The sequence below is a fragment of the Chamaea fasciata genome, unplaced genomic scaffold (assembly GCF_029207755.1).
Source record: "Chamaea fasciata isolate MVZ Bird 193981 ecotype frontalis unplaced genomic scaffold, bChaFas1.0.hap1 SCAF_7, whole genome shotgun sequence".
In the NCBI taxonomy this organism is placed as follows: domain Eukaryota; kingdom Metazoa; phylum Chordata; class Aves; order Passeriformes; family Sylviidae; genus Chamaea; species Chamaea fasciata.
Genome location: NW_027094092.1, coordinates 1295379 through 1318890, shown reverse-complemented (window position 1 = coordinate 1318890; position 23512 = coordinate 1295379). Strand labels below are relative to the sequence as shown.

Genomic DNA, 23512 nt, shown 5'->3' with positions numbered 1-23512 from the left:
CAGCAAGTAACAAACCCGTCACAGTGCAAGGGGAAAAAAAGGTGTTTTACTCTCACACTTCTCACTTTACCCCTCACAACCACTCCAGCGTGAAACAGACATTCAGGAATTAGTGTTCAGTAGCTGCCATTGGAATTTTAAGGGATATCAACAAAGCCTTCATAAATGTGTGGGGAATTCCACAACGTGGTTTCCTTCCCCATCTGCGTCAGCATCCAGCACAATTCCCCGTTCCTGTTTGGTCCCCAGGAGCTGCAAGAGGAATGTCAGTCGTTGGCTTCACCTCCTCGGCGTCGCCTCATTAGTCCAGGAGATAATTAACTCGAAGAGAATTAATCTGGTCAGTGGCAGAAGATCATCACAGCGAAACACCGTCTTTGCCACAGGATATTCCCGCTCCTGTAACCTGTTCTCCGATCAAGAACTACTTCCCAAACTCAGTAATTCCATCTAAACCACAGCAGCACAGTTTGGAGGGAAGGAAGTTTTCAGCCTTGTGTGAGGGAGGACAGAAATAGCACTGGGAGAAAATCCTGAAGTTTAAAATCCTATTCCTCATTTCTTTGACTGATGAACCTCTTAAAATCCAGTCCGGATTGTGCAGAAAAGTTCCTTGCTCCCACTCGGAAACTGATCTCCCCAAAAGGCATTTTTCAATTATCACAACTGATTCCATTAATTACTATGGAAAAGAGAATACAAATAAACTGGAAAAAAAAAAATTTGGTTCAAGCTTTCCTCAGAAATGAATTGGGAGCTCACCAGCAAGGCTTTCCAACAGGCAAAGTGTGTGATATAAAATATATATGTGCATATATATATATAATAGAAATAAATATATATATTTATACACACACATATAAAAATATATAATACAGATTTATATCACAAAGTATCTATCTCACGTATATCTGATATATATATATATATATAACCACAAATATTTTTATATCACTAACTCTACCTCTAAACCCCCACATCCCCCCTTTCTTCAGGACTGTAACATTTTTAGGGATCCTAAAATCAAACACATGCAGTGCTGCACAAACGAAAATAAACCACGGTTTTATCCATTAAGTCCAAGATGTTTTCCTGGATGTGCTGCTGGGTTTTTTGGTTTCCTGTAAGTTCTTGTTGCTTATCCATGAAGTGTACTTGGAATTGTCAGGATCATGAAATCCATTTGGAATTTTACTGTCTCTGCAAGTGGGATGAGTTTTTCCACAATTATTCCTCCCAGTCCGAGCGCATCTCCTCAAGTTCCCTCTCGCTTTCTGCATCCTGGAAACGCAAGAGGGAAACAGATAAATGCACAGCTCAATTAAAACAAATACAAAACACCATTTCCCTTCTTTTTCTCCAACCCCAAACCAGCTTTTAAGCTTATCGGGGAGTCCTGGGATGGTTTGGGTTGGGAAGGACCTTCAAGCCCATCCAATTCCTGGGCAGGGACACCTTTCACCAGCCCAGGTCACTCCGAGCCCCATCTAACCTGGCCTTGGACACTTCCAGGGATGGGGCAGCCACAGCTCCTCGGAGCAACCTGTGCCAGGGCCTGCCCACCCTCACAGGGAAGAACTTCCTCCCAATACCTGATCCAAGCATAACCCCTTCCAGTTTGAAGCCATTCCCCCTTCTCCTGTCGCTCCAGACCCTCGTAAATTGTCTCTCTCCATCTTCCCTGTCACTGGAAGGCCACAGCACCTCTTATTCCAGGCTGAACAATCCCAATCCTCTCAGCCTTTCCTCAGCTCAGAGGTGCTCCATCCCTCCAACCAACCTGTTGTCCCTCCTCTGGATTTGCTCCCTGTGGATGCAGCGACCCAGCTGGGATCTCACAGGAGCGGGGCAGAGGGGCAGAATCCGTTTTTACCTCTTTGGTGTTCGCTGGCAGCTCTGAGGCCAGGTCCATCCACAGCGCCGCCGCCGAGGCGTCCCCGAGGTCCCTGTAGCACTGGGGAGGGAAAATGGCAACGGGACAAGGGTTAAATGGGAAAAAAAAAAAAAAACAAAAACCAGGCAGCAAACGGAACTGGGGAACTGCTAAAAAGAGCTGTTTCTGCCTCTCAGCTCTTTCCACCGGCATTTCCTGCAGTATCCCTCGGCCATAAGGCCTCAGGAGCACCACCAGATCTTGGAAGACTAAATACATTTGACTCCCTTTCATTTTGGGCAAGGAGATGGGGTTTTGCTTGGACATTTTAAGGCGTCCCTGTGGTTTTCACCCTTTTCGAAGCTCTACCTTGATTTTCAGTCGCTATTTCCCCTCTTCCTCACACCATTTTCTCCACAAAAACCTCTCTCCTGGGAGCACAGCCTGTTGAAAATGTAATAAATATTATCTACGGGAGTCTCAGGTCCCAAAACAGGTGGTAGGAAATATTCTCTGTGTGACCAGCAGCTGAGGCACTGTGATCCCTCTGGAAACACGAGGATTTTGGGTGCCCGGAGAGTCTTGGAGGTATTTGGAGACCATGAAGTACACCCAGGAAAAGGAAGTAAGTGCTAAAAACGTCTCAGCAAGAGGGCTGGAGACTCCCCTGCTGGACAGGGAAAGAGAAACACTTTATCCTTTACTTCTCCCCATGATTCCCTGGCTGTCTCACCACAGAAGTCATGGTGGGGAAGGATTAAACCTCTAGCCCACGGCTGCCAAGTCAGCATTCCTGCTTTGTACAAAATTTCGTCTGTTTAAAACCAGGGATGCTTCCCCGGGTGACTCAAAGGCCAAACCCCTGAATTGCAGGGCCTCTGCACGAGGTGATTTGGCCGAAAAAGATTTAAAAGATAAAAGGAAATATTATCATCCTTTAAAATCTTGCTCCTGCATGGAGTATTTTCCATGGTCAGCACTTTACAGCCAAAGGTGATTTTTAATACAAATACTTCTTACCCTCTGAACAAACTAGAAGTGAGTGGTTACCTTGGCAATGTAAACTCTTCCTGCTTTGGAAAACCCTGGGCTCAGCTCCTCGACCTACAGGAACAGAAGGAGGGTGTGACAAAGAGCAGACATTAGGATATGCAAGGACACAGTTAATTCTTATATCAGGCTCATGGCAGCTTTTAAAGGAAAAAAAAAAACAGATGGCAGGAAGGAGAATCCTAATAAATACATAAAGCACTATGCCCCTGAAACCTTCATGCAGTCGTCTGGAAAAGTTTGAGATGGAAAAGACAGCCAGGCTTTAAGGAAAATATTCTCAGGGAGGAGCTCCAAGCTCCCAGATCGTGGAAGCACAGCCCAGATGTATCCAGTACTGAGCAAGGAATTGCTGTGCAGCCTTAGAAAGGAAAACCAACCCCCCCTCCAAACCAATTCCCAACACTTTGGGCTGTAATTCTGACATCTTCAACATCCCATCCTTTTGTCTGGCTATTCTGGAACAGACGCTTCACAACTTTTCCTCTCACCAGCTTTCCTTCCACCCAGGGTCCAGGCCACGGGGAAGCACCAGGGAGGGATCCAAGCACCCCACTGCCATCCCTGTGAGCTGTGCAGGTCAGTGATGCCCTTGCCGGGCAGATTCCCAGCTTTCCTTACCCGCAGGAAGTTCTGGAGCGCGTCCTGCACCGTGGCCGTCGGGGGCACCTCGAACAGCGCCGACACCGTCCTCTTCTCCAGCCAGCCCAGGTTGGCTACCTGCAAAGGGAAAAGGGCAACCTGGCCCACCCATCCGACACCAGCACAGGGACAAGGGCCTGCCCAGTCCCTGGGAGCTGCTCCTGCAGCCAGGAGGAAGCCAAACCCCTCGGCAGTGTCGGAATATTCCAAGTCCGGCCACAAAATTCAACCAGATTGGCTTTCCCCTGTCCCAAGTCAGCTTTTGCAGTTCCATACATCTGGGATTTGGACGGCCCCAAATCCCAACCTGCCGTACTGCAGCCACACCAGCCTCCACCTGTGCCCTCCCTTCTCCCCGCCTAAAGCTTCCACAAGAACCTGCTCCCTCCACCCTGAGATTCCCTGGGAGAGACAGGCTGAAGCCTTCCCACCAGATAATCACGGGATCATTTGAAGTTGGAAAAACCCTCCCGGCCCACGGAGACCAACCTGTGACAATCCCCACCTTGTCACCCAGCCCAGAGCACGGAGTGCCGCCTCCAGGGATGGGGACTCCACCACTTCCCTCTGACAATCCCTTGTTTAATCCCGTGTAATTCTAACAACGCAGCCTGGCTAAAGCACTACCATGCTTCTCCATCCGTGGTTTTATTCCACAGCTTCAGCAGCTCCGGGCTGAGCATGCAGGAAGGCTCTTTTCCCACACAGGAAAAAGAGCCAGGAGCTCCCAGCAGTTCAGCTCAGGGCTGCTCTGTAATTCCCACCATCAATTACCACCGTTACAATCTCGGCACCGCGGCTCTATTCCCAACAAAGTGCTTTCCAATGGCACTAATGGAACAGCAACACTCACTGCGGATGTTTATTCCCTTTTTTAGGCTCTAAATCTGATTGATGGCATCTGACTCCAAGCTTTTTCCCTGTCAGGAAGCATAAAGCAGCTGGCACGTGCTTCCAGTGCCTCCAGTTCTGTGTGTGCCAGGGGCAAGGGGACACCACATGCAACACATCACACACCAACACTGTGAGCAGAAGCTCCTCAGATGGCCTTGACCACATCCCTGTGTGCTCAGAGGACACAAGGAAGGTTGCTTTTACCGAGTAAAGCACTGGGAACAGGACAGGAGTTTGCAGCTCGGGCTTTTCCTGACCCACCCTTTGCCATTTCACCCCCTCCATGCCACCAGCAGTGACTAAAAACCCAAGGTTGGAGCTCTGAACCCTGCCCAGGAGGTGAAAATAAACTGTTACCTGGTAACACCACCTGCCCAGGAGATAGTAGAGCTGTGGGTCCTGTGGCTTCAGGGCAATGGCTTTATCAATGTGTTCCTGTGGGAAAGCATCACCAGCACACGTCACATCTTTGTCAGAAGAAAAAAAAAAAAATACCCACGAGAGCAGGTGGAAAAAGAGGAAAAGGAAGAAATCCACAGTTTAGGTGTCACAATCAGTAAAATTACACCTGCACATCCTGAGTTTTCTTCGAGTGGATTTAGTGAGCAAGGAAAAGCAGCATTTCTCCAGCCTCAGGGACAGGAATTACTACACACACACACACACAGAGAAGCTGCCCTGCATTTTATTGGAGCTCCAGAGCTTTGCCATAACCTCACTGATCACATCAAAGGCTCAAGGGGAAACAGTTACCTGTGGCCTGTTCCAGGTACATTGTTTTCCCCTGGAATATCCACAAGGCATCATAATAATAGTAATAATAACAGGGATTCAAAAAAGGGAATCTGAGGCAAATGAATTCCTCTTTGAGCAGTAACTGCTTCCTGGGAGGGTGAGGGTTGTTCACAGGCACGTACTGCAGACAAGCTGGTGCTGTATCTTGTCACTACATAATAATTCCGTGTTTCGAGCTCTAAGTCTCATCCTCTACCTAAATTCATTTGCGAGATATCTTTTTTTTTTTTTCTGCAATTATAGTGTGTAGAACTGCAGAGTGAACCCCCAAAAGGCATGGCTGGAACCACCCTCCTCACCCCAAACCACCCACTCACGGCATCTCTGAGACCTACTGCTTCCCTACGAAGAATTGGAGCCCATTTTCCCAATTCCCTGCTGCAGAAACGAGTGTTGTCTGATACTCACACAAAGCCCAGCATCTCCTGGTCACTCACCTTGAAAATATATCCAGCCTGGATGCGCTTGGGAATGCTCTCGTATTCCGACATCTGCCCACAAAGGATGGCAAACCTGCATGGGGAGACACCTGCATGAGCCACAGCTGGGACTGAATCCACATGTAATCCACATTTAGCTGCTGTCCACGGCTGCAGAAGGAAGATCTACAAGTGCTCAAAGCCAGGACAGAGCTTGGAGCAGCCTGGGATAGTGGAAGGTGTCCCTGCCCATGGCAGGGCTGGAATGGGATGAGCTTTAAGGTTCCTTCCAATCCAAACCATCCCAGGAGCCTGTGAAGTGCATTAAAGCTTCACACCTTAGTGGGGAAAACAAGGAACACAGCACATCCCTCACAGGGAAGAGGCATAAGCAGCAAAAAATGCAGCACCCGGGAAGGAATGAGCTCCGAGGATGAGGCAGCCGGAGGGGCTGGGTGTGACACGAACTCACTGCACCGATGGCTAAAAACCAGGAGCAGTGCACTTCCACACCTGGAATTGCTTCTCTGAGCAGGGAAAACTGTGCCAGAACACAGAGCAGGGCAGAGTGAGGTCACTGCAGCAAGAGGCAGACTACCAGCAGCTCTAATGCACTACAGGGCACGGCCACCTCCTTACACAGCAGCCCAGCTGCGGCACACGGGGTTCTACTTCCAGGGAAATACTTGGAAAACCTACCTACATCCCGCAGCTGGGAAACAAAATGACACATGTTCAGTGTTGAAAGTGCAAAGCCACTTGGTTTTGTCCAGTAAGAGATGGTGAGTTGTGAGCCTGAGAAGCAAGGGCCCAGCAAAAGCAGTTATTGCACGAGCCGTGAAATTCAAGATTAATTCCCGGTGGATTTGCACCCTCTCTGCATCACAGGGGTTCAAAACCTCCCTCCCTCCCTGCATCACTTCCCAAGAAACAACAGCTCAGAGAGCTCTAAAGTGGGGCAGAACATGCAGATGGAAGTTTGGCCTCTCTTATCCTGCTCAGGAGGGAGCTCTGGGAGTGGAGGACATTTCCATCCCTTCTCCGATGCCTCATAAAATACCAGGTGGAACAGACAAGACAAATAACACGGCTCATTCTCGCAAAAACTAAAGCTGGAAAGCAGAAAGATGCAAATAAAAAATCCCCATTTCCTACACCCACACCCAAGTACCGCCACAGAAACCAACATCAATTTCCCAAAGCATCCTTCGGGATGATTAACCACAGCAGATGTGCAGGAATCTGTCAGGAGACCTTTAAATCTCCAATTACACTTCCCTCAGAGTCACAAAATCCCACAAATCCCCCTCACACCTCACTGCTCCATTTCCAACGTGTAAGTTGCAGCACAAAATTGCGTTTCCTGAACAATTTAGCGTTTAGCCTTAAATCTCTTCCTGTAATTTGTTAACTTTCTCGTGGAAAAGCTGTAGATCAGCTCTAAAATTCTTCTTTTTCATGGTAATGGTCTGGTAATTACCAGACCAGCGTATTATGGGACAAAACTCTTTTCCTGCCAGCTGGGAAAAAAAAAAAATCTTTTCCTGTTCCTGGGGCTCCACTGCCCCACTCTGTTGTGTGCAGATGGAGTAAGTGTTTTTAGGATCTTCTCCAGTTTGCTTCCCAACAAGCACCAGTCCGGACTAAACATCCCTAACCACAACGTGACAGGGGTTGAGAAACACAAGCCAATCAAAAGCTTATTTTCCAAGATCATGAGATAAAATATTCCGAGGCAATAACTCACACAGTTGTCTCAAGTCAAACAGAAATCCCAGGGTTTCTTTAACAGCCTGGTGAAATGTTGATGAAAAACCCATAAAACCCAGCAGTAAATTAAATTTCAGTCCTCTTTTGGTGCCATGAAATAAACTAAAAAATACATATGGGAAGAGATGCCTGATCTGGTTTTTCGCTGTTCTCCAGGAAAGATGATTCCTCCCACCCCAGCTCTGCTGATCCCAGGTTCAGGGCCACTGGCCTGTTGGGAATTTTCACACCCACAGCTCTGCCCTTCTGGGATTTTAGGCTCTGCTTTGCGCTGTTCTCTCCCCTGCTTGCTCAGCTTGGCAGGATGGAGTCCCTCATTCCAGCTCATTCGATGGGATGCCTCGGGATGAGCATCCCAGAGGCACTGTGGAGGTGCTGGACCAGGAGAGATTACAAACAATGATTATGGGGATTTTCATCCCCTGGAACCAGTGGGTGCCCTATGCACTACTGCTCAGATTCATCCAGAGCTTTCCTTAGGATATCCCTTGATTAATTAGTAGCCAGACTCCTCATTAAAAGCTGCTGACACACCAGTTCCCACTCACAGCTCAGGATTTCCCCATTTATTAGAAAATAAACTCTGTGGATGCAGATGAGAGAGCCTGATCTTCCAGCTTAAATCCCCAGGCTCAGGACTGTGAAGGACTTCTTGGGTTCTGCACTCTGGAAACAGGATTCTGCCATGGAAGACAGAGCCTCCAGCACCCACCCCCCTTCCACAGACAGGGTGCTCTGCTAGCCCAAACACAGCTCTTAGCTCTTTTAACCACCTCAAAGACAGTTTTCCCAATATTTTATGAGCATTCCCAGTTTTGCACCTTCCTGTGCACTGGGCTGATGTACGTATACAGACTGCCTGCACTTGAGTAAGGGGACGGGGAATTAACAGGCAGGTATTTAGACTGCAACAACCAACAAGTAAAGTAAGAATTTACTTGGGAATTAGTACTTTGGGAGAGACAGCAGAATTCCCAGTGACTCAACCTGAAATGAATGACCAGCTGATCCTGAAGAGGTTGGGAAAAAAAAAGCTTTGGCTTTTCCAAGGGGAGGCAAGATGGAAGGAAAAAGTGGGAAAGGCTGATGTTCCCCCTTCCTTACAGCCCACAAACATCCACATGGGAGACCTGGTGTATTCTGGATGTTCACATTTCTGAATTCACCTTCCAGGGCAGACAAGTCAGAGGGATGCATTCAGACAGCTGTAATTCCATGCTGCTTTCCCTCCACTACACTCTGAACTATCTCCTTACACCTATTCCTAGAGTTGCTCCTGCCCCAGATCACACAGACAGCAAACTCCCCGCTGAATCTGCCTGCAGAACAGAAAATGCTCGGCTCATAAATCCAGAACCCAGCTCAGAACTGGCCAGATCTGGGCAGTGATGCACCAGGAGTTAAATGCTGAAGCACTGCCAGGTGTTAAATGAAAGCCATCTCCCAGGCATATCCGGAATGCCGTGACTTTTCAAAAATCCAGGGATCTGCCCACGGACGGCCAGATGTACCCACGGAAACTGCAAAGGGCTGGTGATCAAGATGTTCCACCAAACTGCCAGACTCTCCAGAAGAAAGGGCACATTCTGGAGACTCATCCAACCCAATCCCACTTCTCCATAACACACAGCATAACTCCAAGGAGGCTGGAGCTTATTATTCCCTCCACAACGACAGCTTTCAGCAGGCAGCGCTTCATTTCCAGGGAAAAACGTCCAACTCAAACTGCAGCTCCTGCCACAGCACCTGCACCATTTTCCTCAGATTTCTCTGAAATCCCTCCGGTTGCACTTCCAGTATTACTTTTAGCAAGAGGAATCGGAAGCCAAGGCAAATCCACAGCTCGCCCTCCTTTCCTGACCCCTAGAACTGCTGCCTCAAGCTTGCAGTTGTGCTGCAAACACCCACAGGGAATGGGCTGGGAATTCTAAAAGGCCACAGCTGTTTCTCAATTCATTTCTGAAAGGTGTGTGCAACCATTGATGCTCCATCCATCCATCCATAAGAGCAAGAACAGACTTGGGAACTTGCTCTGTCCTACTCAAGAGCTGAAATCAGCTCAAGGAGAAATCAGTTTCAACGGACAAAAATTCTACCTGCTCAGGGATCTTTGACAATCAAAGCAGAGAACGACTCTGGCGTCTAAATCCAAGGTAACAACCAGGTAATTGTAAGTCAGGAGCAGAGAGGCTCTAAGACCATTCCCTGTAAATCCCTCACTTTCCATACTCTACTCTTAAAGCACTAACTGCATTTAACACAACTCCCACACTTCCCAAGGGCAGCAGGGGCAGAGATCAGCCCCTCTGCACAAGGCTGGCTTGTCTGTGCAGCCCTGACCAAATTCCTGCTCCATTGTGCCCAGAGACGGCTCCCTCGGGACCGGCCAGCTTCCAAGAGCTATGACTACAAGGAGAGCTTTGTCCCACACTCCGTGGCCAGAACAGAGCCATGAAAGGCCTCCCCTCTGTGCCTGGGCAGATCCCAAAGCCAGGCCAGACACAGCCCCACACACTTCCTGCTCTCCCTGTCACTCCTGATAAAACCACTTTTCCTCCTGCTGCCGAATCCTTCCAACCATCCAACCCCAAAAGGAGCTGGAGCCAGCACTGACTTCCCAGCAGAAAATACTTCCCTCCCCCAGTTATTTTCTTTCTTTGTTTCTTTAAAATGTCAGCGATGAGTGAACAACAACGAGGCAGCGAGGGGAGAAAGATTCCTTGCAATGATAACTGCAGGCAAAGTACCTCTTGTCTTCCACAGCACCTCCAAAAAACTGGGAATGACGTGGGCAGCAGGAGGAAATAACGAGCACAGAAGACAATAAGCCCCAAAAACCAGCACAATTCCATCTGAAGGAATCCACAGACTTTTAAGAGGCAACTGATAAAACAGAAAAATCAACGTGAAATGACGCACACACGCAGAAAAAACCAGGAGACCTGCACCACCAGGCTTCACACAGCCTGTGTGGAGAGGCAGCAAATATCTGGGAATATTTCCATTAAAGAGGCCATTTCGGATGCAGTGGGAAAGAGAAAGATGATGTGGACTGCTGTGTGTAGAAGAAAGAATGCAAGGGACCATCACACCAGCACAAAGCCATGCCCCTGCCACAGCTTGTGTCTTGCACAGAATTCCTCCACTTTTGTCAGAAAAACTACAAGGAAGAGGGAGAAGAATATTGGAAAGACAACGTGGACGGTGAGAGACAATAAATTATTCTCCTGTGACAGAAGATAATAAAGGATTAGGGTCTTCAGCAAGGGAAATTAGTCACTAGAGAGAAACATGACAGAATAAAACTGTAATTTAAATAAATGTGAACAACATTCTCTGATCACTTCTCCCAAGAGCTGGGGCATCAAATCCACCCCAAAAACCTCGGCTGTTTTTTTCTCCCCAGGGTAAATTCAATTAGCATAAAGAAAGACTGCAATTAAGCCAGCTTGTGACCACTTCAGAGCTGGGAAGGGAATAATTTCCTGTTCTATTCGCGGCAGAAAATAGTAATTTGTGTGCTGATAAAGGGAGTTACATATTCATTCCCGAGAAATCCCACGCCTCCCACACGCTGCTCTGCTGTTCCCTTCTTCCAGCTGCCCTGGAGAATTGGAAGTAAGACGTAGCTGTGCAGGAAGGAGCCTTATCCCTCTTTGGGAAAGGGGTCTGAGGGGCCAAGAATTGTCCCAAACTTGGAATCCCGAGGCAAAACTGTCAATATTTGGGACACTGGAGTAGAACCTGGCTTTGTAAAATCCAAATTTTAAGATTCACCCTGGCAACTAAACCCCATTCATTCAAAGATGTTAAGGCAGCAGACAGAGCTCAACACCACGATCTGCTGGAGATTTTCCTGCTCCCAAATTCCTCCTTCCTATCAAAGCTTTAATTGAGAGCAGTAACTCGTTACCAACAGATGAAATACAGTTTAAGATAATTAAGGCATTTATTCAGATGCCAGTAGTGCAAAACAATCCCTCAAGCAAATTTACTCATCGCAAGAGCACAGATCTTGTTTGGTAAAGACACTCAGCAAGTAATTTTCCAGTAATTTTCATTCAAGAAGAAAAAAAAAGCCCCTTTTATTCTAATTTAAGTGTTGTCAGTCCTTCAGAGCAACTGCCGACAAACACCATTCACAAAGGAATTCATCAGAGTCGCAGAAAAGCACATTCCCTTATCTCCACAACTATCTGTGCCACTCCATAAACTCTCTTTTGGAGTCATTTCTTTATTAAAGGACATTGAAAAATTCCACACACGAGCTGGAAGCACAGCCTGCTCCTCCAGGCTGCTGAAGGGAGCAAGGTCCTTCCCCCTCTCCTGCCTCCTTCCTGAATTCCCTGTGCAGAAATTGTCCTGCTGTTCACCACTGCTTAGCTGAACTGCAGATCACCTCTTCTTTTAGCACGGAACAAATATATAAAATATCTTTGTTTAAATAAAAAAGGGCCACGTGCTGCTGTGTCCCTTCATTTCCAAGCCTTGCAGGGTGACAAGAGCAGAGCCAGCAGTGCCAGAAAACACTTGCAGGAGACTCTAAAAGCCTGTCTGGTAAGAGTGATGGATCTCCTTCCTCCAGGATTAAGGGGAAAATATGGAATTTGGCACAGCACCAAGCCCACACTCCCAGGCCTGGCTGATGGAGTCTAACACATCCCCTCTTGCCTCAAAGCAGCTCCACTTGGGAGCTTGTCCTCCAGAACTCTTCAGAGAGAAATTCGTAATTAAACTGGTGTAAGAAACCCCAAATTTATTCCTACCATCACCACCAAACCTACTGTCTGTCAAGTTATTCCTTACTCCAAGTAAGCCAAGCTGTTAAAAATGGCTTTTTATGGAAAAACACCGCCAGTGTGGCACAGAGCAACTAATAGCGAGTAAGTTTGTGGGGAGGTTTTATTTATTATTTTTTAACTGCAGCTCAGCTCACAAAACCCTCCAGGCCCTTTTCCTACATTTAAAAGCAAGAAGTAAAAAGTCACTTACCACTGGTGGCACTCAGCACTTTGATCCCATTTCTGCAAGGCAAGTTCCAGCTCTTCCTTCCCTGGAACAAAAAAAAAAAAGCAGACAGAGGTAAGAAATTCAGTTGCTTTCTCTCCCTATTTCTTTCTCTGAGGCTGTCAGAGTAACAGAATGGCATAAAAGTCCTGTATTTGTTAATTTGATAATGCATTTGGCTTGAAAACATCCCATACATCATTGTTTCCTCTGGCAGGTTCAAAAAGCTGAAAAGTAAACACCTATTGATGGCCAAAAGGACAATATAAAACGCAGAATTCCATGTTTAAGTGGCTCCACTGATTCCCAGAAAAGAGTAATTATATTAGCTCCAGTATTAACTAACTCTATTCAGTTACATGCATAATAAGACGAATTATTTAGATTAGTATCTTTTGTTGCACGTCTTAACTGCAATAAAGATGATTTTTGTTCTATTCTGACTCACCTAAAACCCTGTAGACACCTTTGAGGTGGTCAAGAAGAAGGAGGGAATGAAATTAAAGTGACTCCCCTAAGCATGTTTAAAAATAGGTGCTGTTTTTATATCTGCTCGTGCTGGCAACAGAGAAAATCCCGTGTGCTGCAGCCACAGCTTGCCCGTTTTATATTTGTTTTACGATTTAGTTTAGTATCACAGAGAAATGGAAGACAGGTTTGAGAAGCAACTTCCCCAGCTCAAAGTAGGTCTCGGTCTATTCAGACTCTTTTTAGAAAGCTCAACTTTTAAACACAAAAAAAATTGCTTAAAGTGCTCCTTCCCACTTCTCTGGGAAGGCAGGGAATCCCTTACCCCCGGCGGCGTAGGATCTCCTCTCGTCCGCGTCCTCCGTCAGCTCCCACATGTCGCTGTGCGCCCGCGCCAGGCGCCACAGGAATTCCTGCTGCCCCGCGTACTGCAGGGAACACAAACACCCCACGTCACCCAGAGGGAGTCAGGAGCAAAGCCTGAGCAGGGCACTCACAGCTGAAGTCATGCAGGGATTTTTCTAAGCCTTAAAAAACGCCCCCATTCCAAAGGAACCGAAGCGGAACCACAGCGGAGGGAAGCGAGGGCAAGTTTATAACTCAGTGTGGCCACAGGAGCGGGGCAGGGATTGTCCCCCTGTGCTGGGAACTGCAGGGGCACCTCCAGTGCTGTGCCCAGCTCTGGGCTTCTCAAGTCAGGGAAGGCAGTGAGGGAAGGGATGGAGCATGTCCAGGGAAGGGAATGGAGCTGGGGGGGACTCAGCCTGGAGAAAAGGAGGCTCGGGGGGGACCTTTTCCCTCTCCACAATTCCCTGACAGGAGGGGGCAGCCAGCGGGAACTGGGCTCTGCTCCCAGAGAGCAAGAGACAGGACAAGAGGAAATGGCCTCAAGTTGCACCAGGGCAGGTTCACGTTGGACACCAGGAGGAATTTCTTCCCGGAAAGGGTGGTCAGGCAATGGAAGGGGTTGCCCAGGGAGGTGGTGGAGTCCCCATCTCTGGAGGTGTCCAAGGAATGACTGGACGTGGCACTCAGTGCTCTGGGTTGGATGACCAGGTGGGGATCAGTCCCAGGTTGGACTCGGAGTGAAGAAACCCCTCCTGACATCCAAGCTGCCCCTCCCCTGGTGCTGGAAAATACAACAAGGCACCTTTACCGCCAGCTTGTTGTTGAGGAGCAGCTGGAACCCTTCTCTCTTGTCCTGCTCATCCCCGCTGTGCAGGCGGTCAGCCTGCTCCAGGAGCTGCCCCAGCCCTTCCTCCAGTGAGGAATCCAGGAGCAGAGGGCTCTCATCCTCGGGGGCCAGATCCAGGGAATCCCTGCGCACAGTCTTCACTGTGTCACAGCTCAGGTCCTCGTCCCCTTCCTCGCTCTCCCGCTCCGACTCCCGGTCGTAGTCAGACTCGGCGTTGGCCGTGCTGTAACTTCGGGGGGAATAAAATACATCACCAAAGCAGTTTGAGGAGCTATTCCTCAGGAGAGGAAGAGTATCTTAGCTTATCCCAGAGAAAACTGCACAACCCAAGTGTCTCACACAACCTCTTTTCTCGTATCGCCCTCAGAAAGCTGAAAGAGGAAGGTGACAACAGTTTGGAGCAATGTGGTCTAAGGAAGGTGTCCCTGCCCGGGGCAGGGGGTGGCACTGGATGAGTTTTAAGGTCCCTTCCTACCCAAACCATCCCAGGATTCTAACTGTCCCCACCTCCCTTGCACACCCTGTCAGCTCCTCCCTCTCAGCCCTTCTGACTTCAGGATAAGAGAATTAAACAGCTAAAATCAGAGCCAGGATAATACAGGTAAATTACATACAGGTGATAAAAGGGAACTTCCAACAATTCCCTGTGCAAAATATAACCTGAGGGTTTTAGCCTGTTCCAGGGATTTTCAGGCACAACAGCTGTCCTGGCGACACCTCACACCTCCATCACCCTGGACATTAAACACCACACAGCCTGTTCCCACTGCCACCTGGAAAGCTGCACAACAGCAGGAAAACCACCAGGACCACGTCCCACGAGCAAGGAATCCAGCAAGGAGTCACCACAGGTGCCAAAACCAAGGGAATGATCAGCAGCTGAAGCAGTCAAACAAACCAGGACATGAGGGATTACGGAGCTGCCGGTGGGACTCCAGGACTTTGGAGGTCTCTCCCAACCTCAGTGATCCTGTAAAGCTCAGATCAAAGCTCCCGAAAACAGTAAAAATTAAGCTCCCCCAGCAGCCAAGCTGGGAATTTCAAATTTAAACCAGCGTTACACAGTGGTACCACAGCAGGAGGGAGTCTACTTAAGAGAGCTGATTCCTTTCCAAACAGGACTCTCTGCCCCCACACTTTTACCTGCAAACTCTTCACTACAGAACAGGCACCAATCAGCCAGCCATTTCAAAACGTGCATTTGAACACAGGGATTTTGCTGACTTAAGTCAGTAACTGCCCAAGAGAACTTCAGCAGTTCTGCTGGAACTGAGTTCCCTGCACTCTAGGGGCACCGGGTACTTCCAGCTGTCCTTCCTTCTGTTCCTGGCTGATTCCCCCTCCCAGGGACAGCCCTGTGGCCCTGCCTTTTGTCTGGGGACACAGATAAGTGACCACAGCCCTTATCTGAAGGAGGCAGTGACAGGGCTTTGCCCACACACAGATAACAAGACACGTTTGGCTATCAAAGCTTCCGGACAACCATCCCTAATTCTCAAAAATTCCCCTCTCTGCTCCCTCAGCACAGCCTCCAACCCTCACCCAAAAGCCCACCATGTCGTCCTGAAACGTTTTAAGGCAAGAAACAAAGCATCAGCCTCACACTGCAAAGGCAGGAAAGCAATGCTGCCATGCTGGAGGTGACACTGAATTAATGGATAACGCACCCGCACAAGGGTAGGTGATACTGGCAGGGCTCCGTCTCAGATTAAAACCCTCATTTATTTACTACATTTCTTAATATTATTAGTTCTCTACACCACCTCATTTCCAGCAATTAAACACAAGCTCCTCGAATTCCCTGATTTCCCCACCTTAACCCCCAACATTTTACTGGCAGCTGCCAAGATTTGGGTCCTTCGGCTCAAAAAACACAACCGTGTTTTCTGCCACACAGCCCCTACGAGAGTCTGCCAGTTCAAAATGACAAGGAAACCCCAAGTTTTCAGGGAGATTAAGGGATTTAGGTGTTTCCCTGAGTTTACAATGATGGAAAGCTCTGGAATGCATTAACATGGCAATCTTGAAGGAAAACAAAGCCCATGGAAAGAGGAGGTGAAGAAGCCCGAAACCCAAAGCCACACGGGCAAATTAAGCAGCACAACCCCCCTGAAAACTCTTGGGAGATTTTTGGGAAGTGGGTCTGAAATTGGAGAAGTTGCTCAGGCCCCCATGGTTTACAAAACAAAGCTGCAATGGGGGTTCTTGCCTCTGAATTTCACTGAAAGAACTCAGCTGTCAGCAAGGAACACCCGGCTGAAATCCATCTGCTGGCAGCAGGCTCATTCTTCCTCCCAGTGCCTGCTCCAAAGCTTCCATGTTTTTGTTGGTTTTGGTTTTTTTTTTTCCAAAATTTACATTTCCTGCCCTGAAAATGTTACTTTTCGAGCAGGTTTACATCCCTGGCAGACAACACTGCACACTACATGCAGGCAGCTGGTCCTGACCTGACTGATGTTTTTATACCTCTCTGTGTGGGACCAGAGTGAGGCATGACCCGAGATTCCAGTTTTAAATCAGGTGAGAGCAGCTAATCCACCAATCTCCACAATCTGGTCTTATCTACAGATGTTAATTAAATTGTAAGGACTCCACCAACCACCACGGGATTCCCAAAAAATTAATGAGGTTTTGCAGTAAAATACACCCCTGTCCCCTCAGGAGGTGCCTTTTCTTGAACTCTGAATTCTTGGCCTCTATCACAATTCACAATTTTCTGGGATCTGAGGACAGCCAGGGCTGGGATGCGTGGACAAAACCCCCTTTTCCAGCAGCTTTACACAAACCATTGTCCCCCTGGTGACTCAGTGCATCTGCTGTTACCCAAACACACAAGTCCTGCCTTCAGAACCAACTCCACAGCTCTAAAATCTGTTCTGCAGCCTCGTAACCTATTACACCACCGTGAATCACTCCCTCCCTAACTTCCCTCTCATTCCAACACCCACTTGAGATCACAGCAGCTCCCTGCTGCCTCACCAGCTCCGGTTATTAGAGATAAACACGAGTTTAGGGCAGTCACAGATCCCTGTCCTTTGTCCTGGGAGGACAAATCCCTGCTGAAATGCCAGCTGGCACCAGCCCCCAGGTCATCTGGCTGCCCAAATTCCCCCTGAAATGCTCCCACAGCTCTAAAATCCCTCTTTAAATGACATTTCATCCCAGCTGCTCTGGGAAAACGTACACAGCAGCACCACCTGTTTTGGGACACACTTCCATGCCCCAAAAAGCTACAAAAGTGGTCAGATTCAGGCACAAAAGAGCAGCATTTCCTCAGAAAATCAGCAATCACAGGTGCAGGAGAGCTCGTTACCTGTCCAACAAGAATAAACCTGCAGCTATATTGGCATTTATAATGATGTTCTTACACCACACACAACTTTTCTGTCGTGTGCAGGGCCAGGGGTTGGACTTGGATGAGCCTCCTGGCTCCCTTCCACCTCAGGATATTCTCTGATTCAATGATTTGATCATCTTAATAGAATATGTATTGTCTGGAAACTTGATTTCCAAACTCTCTCTCTCTCTCTCTCCATTGCCAGGCTGAAATTGTACTTCCCTTCCTTCTGCAAGGTTCCCTAATCAAATTATTTCTTTTAAACTCCTCAAGATTTTTTTTTTCCTTCCTCTAAAAGTCAGGATCATTTCAGATCTCTCAGTCTGGCCCTGGCAGTAAAAAAAGACAAACTAAAACAGGCTGCAGGGGAAGAAAATTCCCATCTTTATGTTCTAAACTGCCCAGATGTGGCACCAAATCCTCTTAAACATCTGTCCCAGTGGCTCTGCTTACCCCCCTTCACTCTCTCCATCATCTGTGTTGGCATTCCCTGAGCTGGCAGTGAAATAAATGGAGCTAGAGCCTGTGGAGTCACTTCTGTCCCTGCAGAAGGGGAACTTTTTCCGGCGAGTCATGCGCTGGGTTTCTTCCAGGTGGGTCCTGGAGGGGAAAGGAAGAGAAACAAAGATCTGAGAGTGAAACATCTGCTGTTCCCTTTCTCCTGTCCAGCAGACTCCACCCAATTCCCTTTATATCCACAGAATGCACAAGGTGGTTTACTCCTGTTTGTACAAACTCCAGTGGAGCTAATGTTGTATTCTGCAGGTAAAGCAAATCCTCTTCCATGGGCAATCCATGGACAAGCCATACAGAATCCACACAGAATCCATACAGAATCCACAGATGTGATGTTCATCCAGCCTCTGCATCAGGAACTGGAGTGACAGAATCGGTTCACAGGGAAGAGGGGAATTTTAGGTTGGATATACGGAATGAACCTTTCCCAGTGAGGGTGCAGCACAGGAATGGATTTCCCAGAGAAGCTGTGGCTGCCCCATCCCTTGGAAGTGTTCCAGGACAGGCTGGAGAGGGCTTGGAGCCACCTGGGATAGCGGAAGGTGTCCCTGCCCATGGGTGGGTGGGCTCTGAGGTCCCTCCCAGCCCAGGCACTCCCAGATCCCGGGATCCTGTGGCTGTTTCCCCAGGAGAGAGGGGCGGTACCTGACTTCCCCCACGATCTCCACCGCCAGGTGCTGGAGGCTGTTCCGCAGCTCCTCCACCTCCTTCCTCAGCTCCACCACGTTCCTCACCACGAAGTCCAGGCGCTCCAGCACCTCCAGCTGCTCGTCCTGCCTCAGCAGGAGGCCGGAGACGGCTCCATCGCCCGCGCCCGCCGGGAGCAGCGCCCTGGGCACGGCCTGGGCTGCACCAGAGCACAACGAGCGCGTTAGATCCCAGCGGGAAAGGATTCCGGGGGGGGAGGGAAGTCTGGCCACTGCTCTGCCGGCAGGGGATGCGAGGCTCGATCGTGATAGGGACAGCGGGGTGGTCAGAGGGATGGAGCAGCTCTGCTGCAGGGAAAGGCTGGGAGAATCGGGATTGTTCAGCCTGGAAAAGTGAAGGCTCTGGGGTGACTCAACTGCCCCTTCCAGGGCCTGAAGGAAAAATGGAAAGAGACTCTTTACAAGGGCCTGGAGTGACAGGCCACAGGGGAATAGCTCCAAAGTAGAAAAGGGAAGATTAGATGGGATATTGGGAAGGAATCTTTCCCTGTGAGGGTGCTGAGGCCCTGGCACAGGTTGCCCGGGGAAGCTGTGGCTGCCCCATGCCTGGAAGTATCCAAGGCCAGGCTGGACGGGGCTTGGAGCAACCTGGGATAGTGAAAGATATCCTTGTCCAAGGTAGGGAGTAGGACTGGACGAGCTTTAAGGTCCCTTCCCACCCAAACCATTCCAGGATTCCATTATTCCACGATCACTGTGAAAAACACCGTTTCACTTTCTGTTCCCGAAGTTTTGCACAGACGTGGACGAAACCCAGCATTTCTAAAAACCCAAGACCCCAGCCTGACTTCCCCCTATCCCAGCCCCATTCCCCACATTCAATCCCTGCTCTCCCCTACTCCAGCCCCATTTCCCCCATTCTTCCTTTTCCAACCCCACTGCCCGCATTACAACCCCACGCCCCCCCGTTCCAACCCCATTCCTCCTACTCCCATCGCGTTCTCCCCTACTCTTCCTATTCCAGCCCCATGCCATTTCCCCCATTCCAACTCCACGCATCCCTATCCCATTCTCCCCATTCCAGCCCCATTCCCTCTATTCCAACGCCAACTCCACGCACATCCCTCTCTATCCCAACCCCACTCCCCCCATCCCCACCCGGCTCCCCCGCCGCCCGGCCCCGCCCGTACCGTGGCGCGGCGGCCTCTCCGTCTCCTGGGAGCGGCGGCGCATGGCCCAGAGCACGCCGAGGCAGAGGCCGGCGCCCGCCGCCAGCCCCAGCGCCATCCCCAGCCGGGGCCCGGCCCGGGCCGGCTCCGCCACCGGCAGCGCCATGGCCGCTCCGGGCGCGCGGCACCGCCCGCGGCGCGCCGCGATGACGTCACGGAGAGGCGACGATGGGCAGGGGAAGGGGCGGGCTGTGGGCTGTGGGCGTGTGACGTCACGGGCGCGCGGTGCCGCGGGGCCACGCCCACAGCGGCGCGCTGCGGCGACATCGGGGACACGGGACGGGGACGCGGAGCTGGCCGTGGAGCCGTGCCACCCTCCGGGCGCTGCACCCGCGGAATGTCCCGGGAAAAACCCTCCAAGGCCGCCGGCTCTGCGCCTGCTGTCACCTGGGCGCCTGTCCCGTGGTGGTGACACGTGGGCCCGGGTGTGAGGGGACAGGCCGGGGGTCTCCGCACAGCCCCCGGCGCTCTGTGAGCGCTCCCGCACGGGGGGGGAAACTCCGCCGGGCTTCGCCGTCAGCTTCCAGCAGCGAGGGAGTAACCTGCGCCAAGAAAAGAGGGGGATTTGGGGTGCCCAAGGGAGCTGAGTGCGACAGGGTTAGTGTAGTGAGGGAGCTGGGCGCGGCTGTGGGGCTGTGGGCACAGAGCCACCCACAGAGCACAGGGGTTTGGCATAATGGATTTTAGGTGGAGTAGCCAAAGTAGACGGGAATGGCCAAACAGTCATCCCAAGCATTTGGGGTTGGAATTCTCCCCTCTGCAGGAAACGTGGTGGGCGGTTACATCCCTGGTGGGATCCCCCAGGAAGAACTTCTTTAGCCCAGAATCACTGAAACTAGAAAAAGCTTTTTTTCTGGAAGAGCCGGAGGATTCCTTAGGAAAAGGTGCCAGTCAGGAGAGGGAAAACTAAACCCTTTATGTGCTCCCCAGTCCTGGGGGTTTGGGTGACAGCAGGATTTGGCCAGAGCCAAAAAAACCTTTTGCTTCCCTTTATCTGAATTATTGGAAGCAATTCTGAGCCAGTCCAGTCCAAGGAGAGCTGGGAGCAGCCAGCTTGGAGCCAGAGGGTGATAAGCTGCTTTGGGATGATGGATGAGATCCATCAGCGCTCCGGCTGCCTCCCAGATTTCGGTATCTCCTCAAGAAATTCAATATTAAAATGTTATGTATAGCTCTGCTCTCATTTCCCTCTTTTTTCCTTACTATCTTTTTTTCCCTGAGGAAAGAGCCACATAAGAGTCAGACCCAGAGCTGGGCAGGCTGCCAGAACCCTGGCTAGTTTTCCTTTAATTTCTGGAAAGGTCTGGATTTCACATCCATGTTATTCCCTGCGTAACCACAGACCACACGTGCCCAGCAGAGGTCCGGAGGGGTCATGGATTATGGGAATTCTTTCAAAATCCAACCCTACTGCCTGACATGTGCCCTTGGTTCATTGGGCAACAGGTTTGCACTGGGACAGGAGAGCAATGAGCAAACATTCCAGCTGCTCCAGGACTTGGGGAAGAGGCTCTGCTGAGGATGGGGATGATCAAAACAAGCTGATGTTTAACCCGTGGTTAAACACAGAGAACTCCAAATGGACATACTGGGATCTGTGGGACATGCTTGAGGAAGAGACCATCAGCCTCTGGGGTTTCTTGTATCTCACCAAACCCAACCAACGGGTCAATGACAATGTCAATAATAATTAACGACAACAACAATAATAATTATGACAACAACAACAATAACAATAACGCATTAATAATAAGAGAGATGCAGCCCCTTTGCCTGTCCCAGTTCCAGGAAATGGGATTTAAACCCCCCGTGTTCCCAGATAATAACAGCCAGTAGAAAAACAGACTTGCTTTACCAACACAAAACCGTTGGTAATGCCGGACATTCTGCTTCAGGGGAATGTTGGGTCAGACTGCGGGGTGGGAGTGGGAATGCTCTGCGGGGCCCTCGGCTCCCCACCTGCCTGGCTCCTGCTCCATCATCTCCCAGTCCTCATCTCCCTGCTGTTATTTCCTGGTCCTTTATCTCCCCGCTTTTAATTTCCGTTTTCTTCGTCTCCCTTATCCATCATCTCCTTGTTCATTGCCTCCCTGCTCATCATCTCCTGTCCTACATCTCCCTGTCCTCCACGTCCCTGCATCTCATCTCCTGGTCCATCCTTTCCCTGCTCATCATCTCCTGGTCCATCCTTTCCCTGCTCATCATCTCCTGGTCCGTCTTCTCCCTGCTCTTCACCTTCTGTCTCCTCCTGCTCCATCACCTTCCAGCCCTTCACCTCCTGCCCATCCCTTGTCGGGACGGCAGCGCCAGGATCCCGAGGGATCCGTCGGAGCCCCCCGGGTGCCCCCCGATCCCTTTGGGAGCCTTTTCCCCCCCGCCGGTGCCCGGGGCGGTGGTGGCGGGGCGGGACCGGGGGCGGCCCCGGGCACGGTCTCCCCAGAGCGGCGGCGGGAGCGGCGGAGCGGAGATGCCGTACCTGCTCGTTAGCACCCAAATCCGCCTGGTGAGTCCCGGCGGGACCCCCGGGGGTGGGGAATTCCGGGCGGCGAGCAGGGACCGACCGGGGCGAGCGGTGAGACCCGCTCAGCCCGCGGTGCGACCTCACCGGTGGCCCGCTGCGATCCCGCGATGGGCTGGCTCCGCTGCTGCTGCTGCTGCGGGGCCGGGGGGCCATGCAGCTTTGGGGGAGCCCCAGCACGGCCAGGCTGTGCCCAGTGGCCGGTGTGGGGTGTCGGCACAACTCCGTGAGAGCCCCCGCCCCAGCTCCGCAGCCCCCAAACCCTCCTGTCCCGAACAGCGACTCACTTGGGAAACGAACGCCAAAGGGACGGCGCCACTTGTCCCCGCAGCTGGTTCTCCCTCGTCCCCAAACAGCCATTCCAGGGAGGAAAACGCTGCCAAGGGAGCGGGCATGGCTGGCTGGGGGTGACAGGAGCCGGGCAGTGGTTGGATCTCTGGCTGGGATCACCGTCCGGGAGCACTGGTGGGATTGCTGGCTGTCACCATCAGATAAAGCCACAAAGCAAACGTTCCCCCCCGGCACTGGCAGCACCCACATCCTGCAGGACTCTGTGGGAGCTCCGTGTGTTTATCTGGGGTTTCCCTTTTCCCGACAATCATCCTTCCCGAAGCCTGGATCTGCCGGTGCGGTTTGGGGCAGGAAGCAGAGCAGAGCAAACAGCGAATGAGCAAAGGGAGTTGTGACGGACACTGCAACTGCTGCCGCTGGAGATGTCCCAAAGGAAGCAGCAGTGGATTGGGAATGGGGATGTGTGGGGATGCTGCAGCACTAAAGCATCTGCTGGCAGTGGCATTTGGGATAGCACAAGTTGATTGAGGGATTATGGCTGAGGCACGGGAAGGGGCACACTGATCACGGCACCGGAGGGAACAGCCTGGAGCAGTAGGGTTCAGTCTGCCCTCCAGAGACTTTGAAACTCTGCTCTTTACCAAAGGGGCAAAGCAAACATTTCCAGCTTGAAACTTGGCATTGAGCTGAGGCTGGAAACTTCCCATCCTGGCCTTGCATGGGTCAGCAACTGCACCTTCCGGGCAGCGGCTGGGACTGAGGGCCCCTCCCAGGATGGGCTGATGGCAACTGCCTTCCTTAAGGAAGCTGGAGCTGTGCTGGGAGCAGGGGGGTGGCCACGTCACCACGTGTCACTCACCG

The 23512-nt window shown here is 50.7% G+C and overlaps 2 protein-coding genes across 4 annotated transcripts in view; one reads left to right on the top strand and one right to left on the bottom strand.

Moving 5' to 3' along the window:
* Positions 1-18: 18 nt before the first annotated feature.
* Positions 19-22900, bottom strand: RMDN3 (regulator of microtubule dynamics 3). Of its 3 annotated transcripts, none has more exons than XM_066187171.1 (12): positions 22648-22900; positions 18612-18813; positions 17904-18050; positions 14075-14342; positions 13244-13346; positions 12436-12496; positions 5692-5767; positions 4817-4894; positions 3545-3643; positions 2924-2977; positions 1874-1954; positions 19-1281 (listed from the first exon to the last, which is right to left on the bottom strand). In XM_066187171.1, exons 1-12 carry the CDS (start codon positions 22898-22900, stop codon positions 1228-1230), a joined length of 1476 nt encoding a protein of 491 aa, XP_066043268.1. In that variant the 3' UTR covers positions 19-1227. The 3 variants fall into 3 exon arrangements, with proteins under 3 accessions (XP_066043268.1, XP_066043269.1, XP_066043270.1); XM_066187172.1 differs by having other exon boundaries at positions 14069-14342; positions 22648-22800; XM_066187173.1 differs by lacking the exon at positions 22648-22900 and adding an exon at positions 19804-19963 and having other exon boundaries at positions 14069-14342.
* GCHFR (GTP cyclohydrolase I feedback regulator) overlaps positions 22260-23512 on the top strand; it is a 5582-nt gene continuing 4329 nt past the window's right edge. The window contains exon 1 of the mRNA XM_066187178.1: positions 22260-22345. Within this exon, the coding sequence (XP_066043275.1) occupies positions 22310-22345 (36 nt within the window). The 5' untranslated portion in view covers positions 22260-22309. The remainder of the gene's footprint in view (positions 22346-23512) is intronic.

Coding starts and splice junctions, on each gene's coding strand:
- RMDN3 (XM_066187171.1), bottom strand. CDS start 22,900: ATGTGGGTGCTGCCAGTGCCGGGGGGGAACGTTTGCTTTGTGGCTTTA. Junction 12,497..13,243: donor GAGATCCTACGCCGCCGGGG/GTAAGGGATTCC, acceptor TTTTTGTTCCAG/GGAAGGAAGAGCTGGAACTT. Junction 5,768..12,435: donor AGTGCTGAGTGCCACCAGTG/GTAAGTGACTTT, acceptor CTCCCCATGCAG/GTTTGCCATCCTTTGTGGGC.